At 39.2% G+C, this 17,394-nt stretch overlaps 1 protein-coding gene across 4 annotated transcripts in view; it reads right to left on the bottom strand.

Annotated features, from left to right (window-relative positions):
• Nucleotides 1-17,394, bottom strand: part of Atp11b (ATPase phospholipid transporting 11B (putative)) — a 100,603-nt gene that overhangs the window by 32,487 nt on the left and 50,722 nt on the right. For all 4 annotated transcript variants that reach the window (XR_004606608.2, XM_034499919.2, XM_076932284.1 and 1 more), the window contains exons 13-19: nucleotides 15,227-15,466; nucleotides 14,525-14,700; nucleotides 12,327-12,395; nucleotides 10,883-10,956; nucleotides 10,687-10,790; nucleotides 8,456-8,637; nucleotides 6,757-6,960 (exon numbers count right to left, since the gene is read on the bottom strand). Coding sequence is in view for 3 of the 4 variants with exons in the window: in XM_034499919.2 (XP_034355810.1) it covers nucleotides 6,757-6,960; nucleotides 8,456-8,637; nucleotides 10,687-10,790; nucleotides 10,883-10,956; nucleotides 12,327-12,395; nucleotides 14,525-14,700; nucleotides 15,227-15,466 (1,049 nt within the window). In the remaining variant the exon portion in view is untranslated. The remainder of the gene's footprint in view (nucleotides 1-6,756; nucleotides 6,961-8,455; nucleotides 8,638-10,686; nucleotides 10,791-10,882; nucleotides 10,957-12,326; nucleotides 12,396-14,524; nucleotides 14,701-15,226; nucleotides 15,467-17,394) is intronic.

Raw genomic sequence — 17,394 nt, 5'->3', positions numbered from 1 at the left:
ATTAGCCAAGAACTACAGAATACCTAGGATACATTCCACAGAACCAAAGAAGTTAAACAAGAAGGAAGGGCCAAGTAAGGATGCATGAATCATACTTACATCAGGAAACAAAACAGTCACAGGAGGCAGAGGGAGGGAGGAAATTAGGTCAGAGAGGGAAGGTGAGAATGGGGGTAGGGGACAGGATCAGGTGTGGGGAGAGACAGGTAACACAGAAGAGAGAACAAGAGGGCCAGGACAATGAATGGAAGGAAATATGAAGCTGCTGAAGAGGTCAGCTCAGTAACTTTGGAACACTTGTCCCTCCTAAAGGGAGAGGCTAATTAACATTCTTCAGACAACAGGGGGGAAACCAACCTGCGGGTTGGGACAAATTCCACAGGATGGACCATTGGCCACTCACAGACAAGGGAAGTCCTTGCCACCTCATTCTCTAAGGACCAATCAGTTTAAAAGTCACACTGTTCTGCCAATCATATTGTGCCTAGTTGCTGATTCTCTATGTTACCTCTGGAAACTGAAACTGTATAAAGGTCTGCTGAACAAGCTGCCTGGGATCACCACCTCTCCTTTGGGTGCAGGACGACCCCAACACATTGGAACAATAAGTTCCTCTTGCTTTCTGCTTTCTGCATCAATTCTCCGAGTGGTTCACTCAGGGGATCTCTGGTAACCTAAGGCTCAACAGTGTCTTACACTGCCAAGGGTGGGGGTGGGGTTAATCTCTAGGAAGTTCCAGAAACCTGGGATGGGGAAGGCTCCCAGGAGTCAATGTTGGTGACCTTAGCCAACATGTTTAACAGTGGGCACATGGAACCTGAAGAAGCTACTTCTTATAGCTGGGCAGGAGCCCTCATTGGAGGGATAAGGACACCATAAAACTTTCAAAACAAAATTTGTCCTGTCTAAAAGAAATGCAGGGACAATGATGCAGCCGAGACTGAAAGAACTGCCAACCAGTAACTGGCCCAACTTGAAACTCATCCCATGGACAAGTACCAATCCCTGACATTATTAAGATACTGTTATGCTTGCAGACAGGAACCTAACATAATTGTCCTATGACAGGCTCTACATAAAAGAAGACTAAAACAGATACAGATACCCACAGCCAAACATTGGACAGAGGTCTGGGACTCTTATGGAAGAGTTGGGGAAAGGATTGAAGGCCCGGAAAGAAATAGAAACTCCACAAGAAGACCAACACAACAGAGTCAACTAACCTGCACCCCTGGGAGCTCTCAGAGAATGAACCACCAAACAAAGAACATACACCGGCTGGAACAAGGTCCCCAGCACATATGTAGCAGATGTGCTGCTCAGTCTCCACATGGGTCCCTCAAAAACTGGAGCGGAGGCTCTCCCTAAAGCTGACTGTGATATCAGTTCCCCAACGGGGCTGCCTTGTCTGGCTTCAGAGGGAGAGGATGCACCAAAACTTGATGCACCAGGGATACCCAGGGAGGTCCCCACCTCTCAGATAAGGAGAGGAGAATAAATGGGGGAGGAACTATGGGAGGGAGGCCCGGGGGACGGCATTTGTGATGTGTACACACACACACACACACACACACACACACACACACACACACACACACACACACACACACACAAACACACACACACACAGAGGCCTGCTCTGCACTGAAATAAAGAAAAGGGTACCTTCACAGAAAGACCCTATCTAGAGAAGCTTCCAATCTGAGAAACAGCCAGAGCCACTTTCTGGTTCTAGTAAGGAACTGAGCAAAAGAGCTGCTATAATGTGATTCAATATGGTCAGGATCCATCCCAAGTGACTTTGGATATTCAAGATGGCAGTGCAGTCAATGCAGTGCTAGCTTTAGAGGCACAAGGATGCAAGAATGAAGGAACTTGAGATTCTTTCACCATGGTTTCAGAGAGCCTGAGGAGCCAGACAAAATTCGGCCTTCCCTGCAAGAAGGCCCTGAGAGGGCATGAAGCTGTGAAAGTGAAACCAGGGTTGTATTTTGGAGACCTCAAGGCATTAGAGGTGCCAGAGACATGGGTATCTTAAACCTGTATAAGGGGAGCAGAAGCAGACCCAGAAAGCAATGTAGTTTGTATGGAGCAAAGCTGGAGTGGTGGTGCCATCTATGGCCTCTGACATCAGATACAGATCTTGCAGGATTTGAGTTTGCCATGCTGGGTTTCAGAAAGTCTTGCTTTGGTATAGTAATTCAACATGCCCCACTCCTTTTTAGAATGGAAATGTATGCTCTGTGACACATGTTAGGTAATTTGCCTTTTAATTTTACAGGAGCTTACAATTAAAAAGTATACATTAAGTCTCACAAGAGATTAGACTTGTAAACAGTAGACTATGAAAGACTACAGGAAAATATAAAGTAGGAATAAATGTATTTTGCATTGTGATTTGGGTAACAGGGAGTAGACTGTGGTGGTTTAAATGAGAAATGTCTCCCATAGGCCTAGGTGTCTGTAAACTTGGTCTCCAGGGCCCTGTTTGGGAAGTTTCAGGAGGAACAGGCAAGGTTGCAAGAAGTATGCCACTGGAGACAAGTTTAAGAGTTCAAGGACATGCATATTTCCAGTTTCTCCGTCATGCTTACAATAAAAAATACTTAACTTTCTACTTTGGCTACCATGCTGTCTCTACCATTATAGATTCATCCTCTGAACCTATAAGCCAAAATACACTACAAAAAAAAACTTTTTGCGAAACCATCCTGAAACTGAACTGAAAACGTCCTCCCTGCTGGCTAGTTTTCATAGTGCCAGAAGGTGCCCTGCAGGCCACTAGTGGTATTGCCCAGCAGTTATCTTTGCATGTTATAATACTGACATACCAAGCAAGATGTGCCCACTGGTAAAACATTGGCATGACAGCTATGGGGTAACTAATCACATTTGGATGAAAGCTGAGGTCTGCTCCACAAGAGGGAATTCATGCCTGCTACTATAAACCTGGGCAAAAGCCCACAGCTAGCAAGATCAAACCGCCTTCTAAAATATATGCCTACATCTTTAGATTAATGCTGTATTCAGCCTTGAAGAGAAAAACTTCTTTCTGTGGCAGTCAGCAGTTGATACAAAGACTCTAACTGGCCAGAGTGTTGAGAGTAAGTGACCACTGACTGCTCAGCCTTAAGATATCCGTATCACCCTCCCGTTCCCACTCATGGGTGAGGGGACACTGTGAAAGATGATGTGAATAGAATGTAAGAGCAGAGGATGGGCAGGACTGCTGTCAAGTGTTTTCTGGACACCACTTGACCATTTCACTCATGAATTCACAGCAGCTGTGCTTACTTTAAAAAGGAGCCTGATATGGCTGTTTCCTGAGATGTTCTACCAGCACCTGACCAATACAGTTGCAGATACAGCCAACCATCTGACTGAGCCCAGGGACCCCAATGGAAGAGCTAGGGGAAGGACTGAAGGAGCTGAAGGGGATTGCAACCCCATAGGAAGAACAGTATCAACTGGACCACCCAGAGCTCCCAGGACTAAACCACTACCCAAAGATTATACATGGAGGGAGCCAGGATTCCAGATACATATGTATTAGAGGATGGCTTTATCTGGCATCAATAGGAGGGGAGGCCCTTGGTCCTATGTAGGTTTGATGCCCCAGTCTAGGGGATGCTAGAGTGGGTGAGGTGGGAATGGGTGAGTGGGTGGAGGAGCACCCTCATAGAGGCAAAGAGGAAGGAGGTAATGAGAGATGGGACAGGGGTATTGAGGAGGGGAAACCAGGAAGGGGGATATAATTTGAAAAGCAAAATTGATAAAAAAAAAAAATAGGGTATAGAGCTAAACAAAGAATTTGCAAAAGAAGAATCTCAAATGGCTGAGAAGCACTTAAATGTTCAAAGTCCTAGTTATCAGGAAAATGCAAATCAAAATGACCCTGAGATTCCATCTTACATCAATCAGAATGGCTAAGATCAAAAACTCAAGAGAGGCTGCTCCTGCCTGGGAAGCAGGTATGCTGGCTGCTAACATTTACTTCTTCTGCTTCTCCAGATACAGTTCCCTCAGTCTTATTCCCTGCAGTCTCCCTTTCCTCTATGACTTCACATGCTGGTGAGGGCATGGAGAAAGAGGAACATTTCTCCATTGTTGGTGGGATTGCAAACTGGTACAACCACTTTGGAAATCAATCTGGCAATTCCTCAGAAAATTGGAAATAGTTCTACCTGAACATCCACCTATATGACTCCTGGGCATATACCTAAAAATGCCCCACCATACCAAAAGGATACATGTTCCATGTTCATAGCAGCCTTATTTGTAATAGCCAGAAGCTGGAAACAACCCATATATCCGTCAATGGAAGAATGGATACAGAAAATGTGGTTCATTTACACATGAAAATACTATTCATCTATTAAAAATGAGGACATAATAAATTTTTCAGGCAAATGAATAGAACTAGAAAATATCACCCCAAGTGAGGTAACCCATACACAAAAGAACATGCATAGTATGTACTCACTTACAAATCGATATTAGTCAAAAAAATACAAAATACCTAGGATACAACCCACAGACAGTGTAAGACATTTAATAAGAAGGCCCAAGTGAGGATGCTTCAATCCCACTTAGAAGTGGGAACAAAATAATCACAGGACGCAAATGGAGGAAGGCACCTGGGTGGGAGAGGGGAGGGGAGGGAAAAGGGGGAACAGGATCAGGTGGGGGGTGGGGAACAGAAGAGAAGCCCAGAGGGACAGGTGAATGAATGGAACATATGCAGCTTCTGGGAGTGGGTGGTGGAAGGACCCTCTAGAAAGTAACAGAGACCTGGGAGGTGACTCAGGAATCAATGGGAGTGCCTTACCCTAAGATCCATCTCATGGGTGTGGGCACCAAGGCCTGACACTATTACTGATGCTATGTTGTGCTTATAGAGAGGACCCTAGCATGGTGAGAGGCCCTACCAGCAGCTGACTGAGACAGATGCAACCACTGAACTGTTGTCAGAGACCCCTATGGTTGAATTAGGGGAAAATTCTGAAGATGGAAGAATCTGAAGGGGAGTGTGACCCCACAGGAACACCAGCAGTCTCAACTAACCTGGATCCCTGGGAGCTCCCAGAGACTGAACCGCCAACTAGCGAGGACAAAGGGCTGGCTCAAGGCCGCCAGGACAGATATAGCAGAGGTCTGCCTGGTCTAGCCTCAGTGGGAAAAGATGTGCCTAATCCTGTTGAGACTTGAGGCCCCAGGGAAGGGGGATGTCTGGTGGGGAGGGAAGGACAGAGTACCCTCTTGGAAGCAAAGGGGAAGAGGAATGGCATAACAAACTCTGGGAGGGACTTGGGGGGCAACAGCTGGAATAATAATTAAATACAATAATTTTAGAAATAAAAACAGAAGGTAGACTATTTCAAAAAAAGTTATTGTTGTTTGTCCTAGAATCAAGTGCAAACAGTGGAAAAAGAGAATATGGAAGCTCATTCGTGGAGAGGAGAGATAGGACTCTGCCTGGGACTCACCATCAGGAACTCCATTTGACTGTCTCAGCTTCTCTAGTTGGATTCTGCTGAATGACTGTAAGCACCTGATGTATGATGTTTTCTAACTGCGGCTATGTTCATTTACTAGGATGCTCACCCAATGGAATACTCTATTCCAATCCAGACTCCAGAATGTGAACTCTAGCTGGCTGCACCAATGAAGCTTTTCTACTGGATTTCTTCTGGATGTTTTTAAGACTGATTTGATGATGCAACGTTCTGCCTATTCACTCAACTGGACTGCTAACATCATCTAATTTGGTCATGTTTCCTTATGAATCTGCTCTTCTGTGATCTACTACTTACTATTTATGCTTTTACTTTTGCTTGCAATATGCTTAATTAACTTACTCATTCAAAGCCCAAAGCATGGTTCTTGCTTATCAATCTCTGGATCATACTCATTATCGAGTTTAAAAGTTCTTACTTTCAGGAAAATGGCAGGTTGCGAAATTAACATCCCCAAATCAGTAGCATTCCTATATACCAAAGACAGACTGAGAAAAAGTCAGGGTAACAGTCTCATCATCCACAATAGCCAAACAAAATAAAACAATAAAAACCTCAAAAGATAAAGAATTAATCAAATAAAACTTTAAAAGAACTAAAGAAAGAAATGAAAGAAGACAGCAAATGATGAAGAAGCCTCCCCTAACATGGATGGTATGGTTAATATTGTGAAAACATTCTTCCCTCTAAACCAGTCTACAGATTTAATGCAATTTCCACAAAAAAAAAAAAAAATCCACTGTAGTTCTTCACAGAAATTGAAAAACAATATTAAAATTCATAAAGAAGCATAAAAATAGCTAAAGCAATCCAGAACAATGAAACACTACTGCAAGATTCACCATTCCTGACTGCAAGTCAGACTACAGCCATAGTGGCAAACACACCATGGCACTAGCACACAGACAGACACACTCCAACAGAATAATCTGAGGACCCAGATGAATGTCTACACACTCACATACACTTCATTTATGACAAAGATGCTAAAAACATACATCAGAAAAAAAGACTCCATTGTTTTAACTCTAGTTTCATGGGATGCAGTACTCTCTTCTACCCACAGTGGGTGCAAGGTATGCACATGGTAACACAGACATTTGTGCATAAAAACAGCCATATGCATAAAATCAAACATTAAAAATTGTTTTTAATTTAAAAATTAAATTTAAAACAACCTTTTATCTATAGGCTGATGAAAGCAGGAAGTAGCAAGCTGGCCTAGACATTGCTGTCTTACCTTCTGGCAAGCTGCCTCAACTGTTCAGCACATCCACTATCTGATTTCTGGTTGATAAGTTCCAGGATATTCATAGTTCTATGAAAATGTCCACATGATAAACTCACACTAACAGCTGTTTCATGTTTGTCTCCAGTAAGTACCCATACTTTAATACCAGCCATTCTCAGAGCTTCAATAGTTTCTCGAACTTTATCTTGTAGTCTAAAAAAAAGACACAGAATTGGTAGTGAACAATAACTCCTGTAGTACATATTAAGTATAAGCTACACTACACATGTAAAGTATAATATATCAACATAGCTGAAATTTTCTTTCATTATGTAAGAAACAAGAATAAACTATTAGTGGCTATCTAGTCCAAAGTCAATTAAAATTCCTAACTGTATGTTTTTAAGGGTATTGCCAACAAAGTTGGTTTTTATGAACTCAACTAACTAGGTAGCCTTCATAAACTTATCACACTGGGAAGTGGTAATGAAAGAGGGGGACTGAATTAAGGCCTGGTACATTTGTGCCACTACAGATTCTGAAATTTCAAACCAAAGATCTCCCTCCACCCCAGTCCTGAAGAAAATCACTCTGAGAGCTAACCATCAGACTACAGAACTTCATGTCGTTTTAAGACATCTCATGAAAACAACTGAAAGGACAATGAAAACCCACACTTAAACACGTACACCTCTGTAGATACAGGAAACACAAGAGAACAGGCTTAACTTGTAAAAAACAATTTGATTCATAGAATTCAATTTAATTCAAACTAACACTGACACAGATGCTGGGCTAAAAAAACTGAGCAAGTTGCAAGGAATTTATATGCTAACAGAGGAGAAAAATCTTTAAACAAATAATTTAATACAGCATCAAAACACAAAACAAAACAGCAACGCAAAGGAGAGCATTTTCAGTCATGTCAGTTGTCAGAAAAGATCTTTCTGGATGAGAGTTAGTTATGAATACATTTTGTTCACAAATGCACAGTCTTGCCAAGGACAAAGGCAGGAACCAACAAGTGGTATACAGAACAGCAGTCAGGTGGTATTACTGAAACGTGAAGGAGACTGGGCAGTGGTGGGAAGAGGAGGATGGAGAGATGTGCGAGTGTTTGGTGACACTATGACACACTGAGGAATAGTAAACTAGAAATATAATACAGATAATTGTTTCTTTTTATCTGTTTCAAATATCTAGATATCTTAATATCTAATGCTGGAATAAAACAACATTATCCAGAGTAGAAAAATTAAAGCTTTAGTTTTCTATTGTTACAGGATGTTAATTAATGGTATTTATTTTCATATACTAGAAGCACTTGACAAAAATCTTTTTTGTTTTTGTTTGTTTTGTTTTTCGAGACAGGGTTTCTCTGTGTAGCCCTGGCTGTCCTGGAACTCACTCTGACGACCAGGCTGGCCTCGAACTCAGAGATCCACCTGCCTCTGCCTCCCAAGTGCTGGGATTAAAGGCGTATGCTACCACTGTCCGGCGACTAAAATGTTCTTTAAAAGAAAGATATTGGGGGCTGGATAATGGCTCAGCAGTTAGGAGCACTGACTGCTACTTCAGAGGTCTGCAGTTCAATTCCCAGCAACCACATAGTGGCTTACAACCATTTGTTATGGGTAAAATAAATAAATAAATGAATAAATCTTTGAAAGAGAGAGAGAGAAAGATATTGCCTACTTCTGATACTTGCCTGTCTTCCACTGCTGTAGCTCCTAGCAATATCAGGTCTTTCTCAATGTACTGGAAGACATCAGCCAACTTCTCTTCCCGCCGCTGCAAGGCAGTCCTGGCCTCAAACAGGCGCCTGTCTACATCTTCATACTCTTTATCTGTAAACTGTCTGTAAGCTATACACAGTGTCCGCAGTCCTTTCTAAAAGAAATGAAAAGGAAAAACAGGCACAAACCTCTGTAAGAGCCAGATTTGTAACCTGACTTTACATACAGTCATTTTGTCTTCACCTGTGACTTGGAACTACACAAACTTAGCAATCTGTACTTGACTCCTCTGATTATATAGACCTCAAATTTTCTTAATCTCTGAAAATTAGCATCCAAATCTAAAGATTTCTTACTATATATTTACCTTAGAAAAACCCAAAATAAATGTTCTAGCAATAGAACTTGAAGAGAGCAGATTTTTTTTTTATCATTTTTTCTTTATTCTTTTGAGAATTCTTTGTTCTGATCCATAGCCCAGTTTTTCTTTTTTTTTTATTAGATACTTTATTTACACTTCAGATGCCATCCCCTTTCCCCAATCCCCCCCCTTAGAAAACCCCTATCCTATGTCCCCTTTTCCTTTTTGCATTTATACATTTTTTTAAATAATGTTAATCATAAGAGTTATAAGTTTGGAATTGTTCAATCAGAGGTGTAACCCACTGATCGACCTAGATATAGCAACTATCTTTGACTGGTGGAGATACATGAATATCTGCCTCCCTGTCTCCCCCCCCCCCCTTTCTCAGAGAGCAGATTTTAAAATACAATATGAGCGTATTTAGCAAATTTGTAAATAGTGCCATTTCCTGATTTGTAAATAACATTTAAGAGGCCATTAGATATTAATATATGTACTAATTAATTCACTCTACAATAACTGTATAGGGATATTGTTCTAGACAACAAAATGTCTATGCAGTTAGATACTATAGTAGGTAGATGAATTAGATTGTAGGCAATTACAAATCAAGTAGGTAAGGAGAAGCCCAAGTATGAAACACACATAGAAATATGAGCAGGAGAGATCCTGAATTAGGTTTTCTGCTTTTGGAAGAGTTTCTTATGTTTTTCCTTTTAAATTAGAATCACATTACATAAAATTAACTCTTTTAAACCATGCAGTGCTTTTAGAATACTTACAAAATTGTCACCACTAGCAGAATATTTCACCCGCAAGGATCCCTATCCATCAGAAGTCACTCCCTTCTTTTCCCTTCATCCAGAAGCCTTTGGAAACTGCTCACTTGTTTTATTTCTATGAACCTGCCTTATCCTGGATCTTTCATATAAATATACTATGTGGTCTCTTGTGACTGGCTTCTTTCAGCAAAGTTTTCAATGTTCATCCATGTTGTAGCATCTACAAGATACCAGTACCTCATTTCTCTTAATGACTAAGTAATATCTCATTACATTGCCGTATTATATTTTATCCATTCATCACGCCAGGCATCTAGGCTTTTCCAATTTGGGGCTATGAGCACCCATTCATTAGATATATCTTTTCCTTTCTCTTTGGTGTACACATAGGTATATAGCTAGGTCAGTTTATCAACTTCATTTCTACCTTTTGTAGACTGACAAACTGTTCAAAGGCTACTGATTTATACAATATGCACAATCTCTAACTTCTCCACTCCCCAGAATTCCTCCATATTCCTCTAGTAAGCCTGTTTCTGCTTTGTTAGTATGTCCTCTACAGTAAACCACACACTTAATTTTTTTTCTTTAAAAGTCTGGGTTTAATTATGTTGCCTCACTTGCTCTTGCATTTCTGGGCTCAAGCTTTTGCCTTGTTTCTGCCTTTCTACCATAGGCCCAGGGTAAATTGGGGGAGGGGTAAAGGGAAGAAGAAGGAAAGGGAGGAAGAGAAAAACAAAGACACCTAGCCATTCAGAAGATGAAACCCAAAGATTTGTGCTTCACTCTAAGCCCCAAATACTCATTTTTGTTAAAGCAGTATATGCAACCAGAAGTCCCTACTAGAACAGGTTGAAAGAAAATTTGAAGTTACTAGGTTAAAAATAAGCTTTTACAAGTATAAAGAGCCAACATTTAATGCAAAAGAACAAAGAATTACAGAATTTCTAAAATGTGAATTATCTACTAAAAAGATGAAACCACAACCTTTTCACAAGTATATTTTTCAAGTTTGTTTTTATTTGTTTTTTTTAAAATCATAGCTATCTTTACTTACCAAAGCAAATTCATCAACATGAACTCTGGTTTTTGCTATTTCTCCACCTATACACTTGGGGAGAATTGAAGATTCTGCTCCTTTAGCAAATAAAAGCTTCTCACCTAAAACAAACAAACAAACAAACAAACAAACAAACTAGTTATCAAGCTCCATAGTAGGGAAATAAATATTCATAAAAGTTTAGCTTAGTTACCTGAAGGTGCCTGAACAATTACACTCATTCTCCTACGATCTGAATCAAATTCCAGAATATGGAGCAATTTGTACCTAAAAATTAAGAGTGATAATCCTTAATTTTTAGAGTATCAACATCTGAATATTTGAAAAAAATAAAAGAAGACAAGCATAAAGTAGGAAACGAGAGTTGCCTTTGCATGATGATAGGCTCTAAACTATCAGTAATAGTACTGTACACAAAGGAGGTGACATTCCATCCTCAACAACTACCATGTACTTTACAGACCTTGGGCCACTTGGTTCCCACAGAAGCCAAGGTAAGGACCACTAGAAAGATTACTATTCAATAAGCTGGTAAGTAGTAGAGAAGGACTGGAACCCAGCTCTGCCTGATTCTCTATCATCTCCTGTCCTAACACATCTGCCCAATTCAACCTTTATGCAGTATTAAAGGTTTGTCAGCAATGCTTCCAGACCTGGGTGGGTGCTGAGGCGAAGGGTCAGGAAGTAAATGTCTCTGTAATGAACTGAGAAAAAAATGTATGAAGATAACTGTAGTGAGGCTTGAAAAATCTTCCAGGAGATAGTTCTATAATGATGTGTAAGCAATGACTGTTCATTGACAACAAGCTCCCTCATGAAAGCAGCTTCTGACCAGGCATTTTTAGTATGAAAAAGCATAGCAATGGTTGAGGTACACAAACAACAGGCAACAGGACCAACTTATTAGTGTAGAAAGAGGATAAGGAACCTGCTATTCCTGAATGCCTAGACATAAAATCACAGACAACATAAGGGAACTTATACTGGGGTGTAGCTTCATGGAACAGCATTTGCCTAACATCCCTGAGACACTGGTTTTGATTCCTAGTACCACAAAAACAAAAGATAAAGACATTTCTTTTTCCTAATGACCTATGGATTCTCAACCACAAGAGTGTCTTAATATAAATAGATAAGTAAATTCAGTATAAGGCATACTGTTGTAATAATTGTGATAAGATACAATGTAATACTGACGTCACTTTACAGCAGAGGTTACCAAGTGTTTTACATAGTCAGCAAGTAATTTAGACTTTACAGGCTATATATCTCTCTGCTGTATATTAGGACTTACACTTGCATACAAGACAAGTGTTCTAACACCAAGCTATATCCCTAGTCTTTCTTTTGCTTTTTACATTTTGGGACAGGTTCTTACTATGTTTCCTGAGCTTTATGGCCTAGGCAGGTCTTGAACTTGTGGTCATATGGCTACAGCCTCCATACTACCATAGCTATGTTCTTCTCTCTCCTTTCCCTTACTCTCTTTTTCTTTTATAAATAGCTCGAAATGCAATCTAACATAGCTCATAGACTATACAAAAACAGACTGGAGGACAGAATTGACCTACAGGGTCAAACTTTCTGATCCATATCCTGTACTTATTATAGAGTATTACATATTTCAAAGAATTTACCTTTCCAATCTTCCAAGTATTTTAACCTCCATAGTTTCTTCAGAAATGCCTATAAATATAACACCAGCTCTAGGAATAAAAAAGTAGTAAGATTTAGGGGGAGATATTTCATATTTCACAGTATAACTTTATAACTTGGTTTGGATGAAGATAAATTAACTGAAAGTTTAAGTTACAATACTGTCTTTAAATAATGGGACACTCTTAAGAACATGACAGACCTAGTTCTTGTGACCATGTGTGCTGGCGCTGGTGAGCCCAGCAAGCATGCACTGCTGAACAGAAGCTTTCCAGGAAATGCACCACACACAAGCACAGCTCACCCAAGGAGGAAAATCTAGAGTTACTTTTATTATTTTGTGCATTAATATATTTTTATAATCCTGCAAGCTTTCATGAGCCTTGAGTCACTTATTCCCCATGAGGTCACTTCCTGGTAGTGTCCCAGTGCTCTGTGTGGAGTTACTTCAGGTTGAAGTGGCCTCCATCACCCCACCCCGCCTCAGGGCTTTTGCTTTTCTGCACTGTACTGAGGATCCAACCCAGTGCCTTACACACTAGACAAGTGTGACCACTGAACTAGGCTCCTGGCCCCCTTTACTTTTTAAGCCATACAATGTCTACATGTTTCCTTTTTGAAGAAGAGATGTTTTTGCTCTTTAACATTTTTGTGATTTTGGTTTATTTTCTTCCCACTTGGCATAACTGACAACCATGTGGCTCAGAGATTGCTTGTGTGTGTGCCATTCTGCTCAAAACTAAATGGTGGTCAAGTGCAAGTATGCATTATATTTTTAAGAAAAATAAAACAATCTGTAAATACAGACTTGCTTGGAATTGAAATGAACTCAGCCAGATCCTATACAACCCTGCCCCCCCCCCCTTTTTTTCCCTAAAGTGTGGTCCTTTGTTTTCAAAGTAAATATAGTTCTCTATGATCAGGTACTTAAATATAATTTAAAAGTCCTTGTAGCTTCAGAAACAAAAAAAAAAAGTTTTAGTTGCATATCTTTTTATCTCCTGGTTTCCCTCTTGTTCTGACCTGGCGGCCTGAGTTGTGTGTATGGCAGAAGGTTGATGCTGGGTGAGAGATTGCTCTGGGCTCAGCAGTGCACTGAATTTGTTGAACGGCAACAGGTTTGCTGGACAGAGGCACTGCCTGGGGGGAGTGTCCATGTTAAAATAGGCAATTTTAACAACACACAGACTTGGTCTCTGCGTGTGTGTGTGCAAGCAGGTGTATGGGAAGGGATGGAACTCAGCCCTGTGAATGTGTTCTACGACGAGCAACATCCCTGGCCTTCAAAATGGAATTTTTGATGTTGGAAATCCCATGTTTAAAGAAAGCTTTAATTACCAATGGATTTATGAAGGAAAGTTAAAAAAAACAAACATGGACAGTACAAAATAGATCTGTGGGTTTTTTGTTTGTTTAGTAAGAGTAGCTTGTTAATTTTGTCCTCATTAAGTATATCAACGTTCATGGCTGATGTCATCTCATATTTTGTTTAACAGTCATTACTTTACAATTATATGGTGTGTAGTTTAGGGCTTAGTTAATTCTCTGGACTTCAAACACTGTATTGTGGATGTATTATGAGAAATTACAGTACCACTTTGATTAGTCTGAATGTTTGCAGGCCTTGGAATAAAATTTGGCTGTTATTTCCCCTCCACCCCCACCCGTGGTAGGGGGGGAAGAACATGACAGACCATCCTGATAAGCCCTTAGAAACAGTGATCACGGGAGTGTTCACGGACCTTGGTTTATTATTGTGCTTGTTCTTTGACTATTTGTGTTTATTGTCTTGCTTGTTCCTTGACTATTTGCTAGACCCTCAACCTAGAACTGACCTTAATACTTGCATGTAATTAAAATGGTATAAAAGCAAAAAGGAGGAGGAGGGATGGGATAGGGGGGCCTAGGGAGGGGAAATGGGGAAAGAGGGATGACATCTGAAATGTAAATAAATAAAATATCCAATAAAAAATTAAAAAAAAAAAAGAACATGACAGGCTAGACTACATCCAAAACAATGCAAAGTATTCTCACAAGTTTTATTATACAAAATTCATACTACACAATTTTTAAAAGATCATTAAAATTTATATTTGTGAACTTTATATGGCAGTTCTCTAATATTCTAACATTTGTTTCAAGACTATTCTCTGAGGATCAGAAAATCAGGCTCAATCACCTTGCTGCAGCTTCTACCAGAGCCTTTTCATCTGGTGAAGATGCATAGTACTCCAGCTGTGTAGGTGCCAGGTTGGGCTGCCAGGGACCATCCCCAATACCGTCAGTTTGAACATTGCTGATCTGTACAGTATGGCAAAGACTGACTGCTTTAAAGAAGAGATCATGTTCTTTGATCTGTAAAAACAAAGCATTCATGACCAAAGCACATTCCCAGTACCATATAGAAAAACAGTCATAATACCCTGAGAGCTAAAACAAGAGTCCTACGACCTGAATTTCTTGAGTAAGAGCTCCAACTTATAGATTTCAATCTTACACTCTTTGAGTAGCCTTTGGTATAAATGCATCTTTTAAGAAAGCATAAACTACGAGCTAGGAAGAATATGTCCTTGTGAAGAAGTCAGGTCTCCAAAAGCACAAATACATATTGTTTCTCCTTTTCACTTCAAGGCAGTAACAGCATTTCCTAACTGCTGCACTTGAGAATGCCTAGTAAGTTAAGGCATTTAAGATGCTTAGTAATGACAAGCTAAACTGGGCTGTAATTAGAGTCTCAGAATATTATTTGTGGTGCTAGATCAAAGATACCTATTTCAAATAAATACTTGTTGCTTCACCAACAGGAATTTTCCCTTAGCCCATTTATTAAAGAAAACTAATTCATAGGAAACCCACAATGATTAATTTGGAAATTGCTTACTAGCTCGGATTCACTTTCAGGACTGGTTCTAAGAGAAGAGGCTGTAAGATGGGCTGAGTTGCTGAGATGGGATAAACTACCAAGGAAAGGTATGGTTCCTTCTGCGGAGTCTGGGCTTGGTCCTTCAGGTACAAGTTTACCATTGATTTCTTGGTATTTCAGGCCATTAATTGAACATTCTCGAAATTGCATCTCATTTTCTGTCAGTGTTCCAGTTTTATCTGTAAACACATATTCGACCTAGAAAAAAAAAAAAAGAAAAAAAGAAAAAAAAGAAAACCTTTGTGGTTAGGAGTCAGTGTTGAACAAGGTAATAAAAATATTTAAAATTCATATATATATATATATCTTTAGATACATGTTCATTTGTAGAGGTGACTGAGAATGAGGTATAAGAATTTCATGTCTATCTCCTGGTCAAGATGGTATGATCTGACACTTACTATTGAAGTAAGGGTAGAATTGATGACGATAAATAACCTAGAAAGTGAATAGGGGCCAGGAGATGGTACAGAAACAGGGAAAGCATATTTCTCAACGTAAATACATATTCTACCCCTCTCTCTCTCTCTCTCTCCCTCTCTCTCTCTCTCTCCCTTACTCTCTTTCTCTCTCTCACACACACACAAAACTAGAAAAATAAAAAGAAGAGAGCCATTATAGGAAAACAAACCAAAACAAAATACAGACCAATATCTCTCATGACTATATACACACATACATGTATACTAAGTCCAGAAATATACAGAGACTTATATATCATATGTATATAAGACATCTCAGGAATCCATTATTAACTTGGTATATACAGTTAATCAGATTAATGATACTTGTCCTTTATTCTACTTATAAAATGGCCATCTCAACACATACAGCAAAATCATTTAATAAAAATCCAACACTTTTTAAGATAAAAACACAACATACTATGATAAAGGCTTCTTCAAAACTTGGTAATATCACATTGAATGATTTCCTATTATGAGCAGAGATATTAAGATAAGGTTGTCCTCACATGTTTTATTCAACATTGTACTCAAATTTCTAGTTAGGAAAAAGAAGAAGCAAGTTATCCTGATTAGAGACAAAAGATATAAAGCTATCTCCATTTGCACATCTAATAGCCTTGCATATACATCATCCAAGAGAATTCACTTTTTTAAAAAAATCTATTAGCAGTAATAAACAAGTTCAGTGAGATTCCAGGATAAAAGATCAAAGTGCAGAGTTGGGGATTTAGTTCAGCAGTAGAGCACTTGCCTAGCAAGTGCAAGGCCCTGGATTCTGTCCTCAGCTCTGGGGGAAAAAAATAACAAAAAGACCAAAAAAAAAAAAAAAAAAAAAAAAAAAAAAAAAAAAAAAAAAAAAACCCAAACAAACAAACAAACCAAAAAACAATGTTAAAAAAAGATCAATGTGCAAAAATTAAAGAATTAAAGTGGAAAAACTGTTTTAACCAAGCAATAAAGACGGATATGAAATTGTACTTTAAAGTCCATACTCTTGGGAGTAAAGGTAACTACAATACTCTGTAAAATAATAGTTTACTCTATAGGGCTACAGTCTACATACGTAGTCTTAGGTACTGGGAAGGCTGGGACAGGAAAATCATTTGAGCTCAGAGTTTCTTCATTTGTTTTTTTTTTTTTTTTTTTTTTTTTTTTAAAAAGTGTTTCACTACGTAGCTCTAACTGTCCTAGAACTCACTATGTAGAGCAGACTGGCCTTGAACTCACAGAGATCCACCTACCTCTGCCTCCTGAATGCTGGGATTAAAGTATGTGTCAATATGCCAGGATGAGCTCAGAAGTTTAAGCATAGCTTGGGCAGCAAAAAACATGGCCCCATATCAAAAAGAAAAAGAAAAGAAAAAAAAAAGAAAACAAAAGCCAAACCTAAATTATACATGGGAGTGGGATGGAAAAATTCTGAATTAACTGACATATTATGTGACTATACACAGAGAGATGGTAAAAATAGTTATAAAAAACTTGTTTGAGGTATAAAAAAACTAAGCAAATGAACAAACAGCAATTAATTCTGGGGAGATAAAATATATAAAAATATGATTATAGTATTACAAAGAACAAATAAGAAAGTAGGAGTTTGGAAGCACTATTATGAGTCATAATGTAAATATATACTAGATGTCAAACTAACACACCAGC

This window comes from Arvicanthis niloticus, chromosome 4 (assembly GCF_011762505.2).
Source record: "Arvicanthis niloticus isolate mArvNil1 chromosome 4, mArvNil1.pat.X, whole genome shotgun sequence".
Lineage (NCBI taxonomy): Eukaryota > Metazoa > Chordata > Mammalia > Rodentia > Muridae > Arvicanthis > Arvicanthis niloticus.
This window is presented reverse-complemented; position numbering and strand designations above follow the sequence as displayed.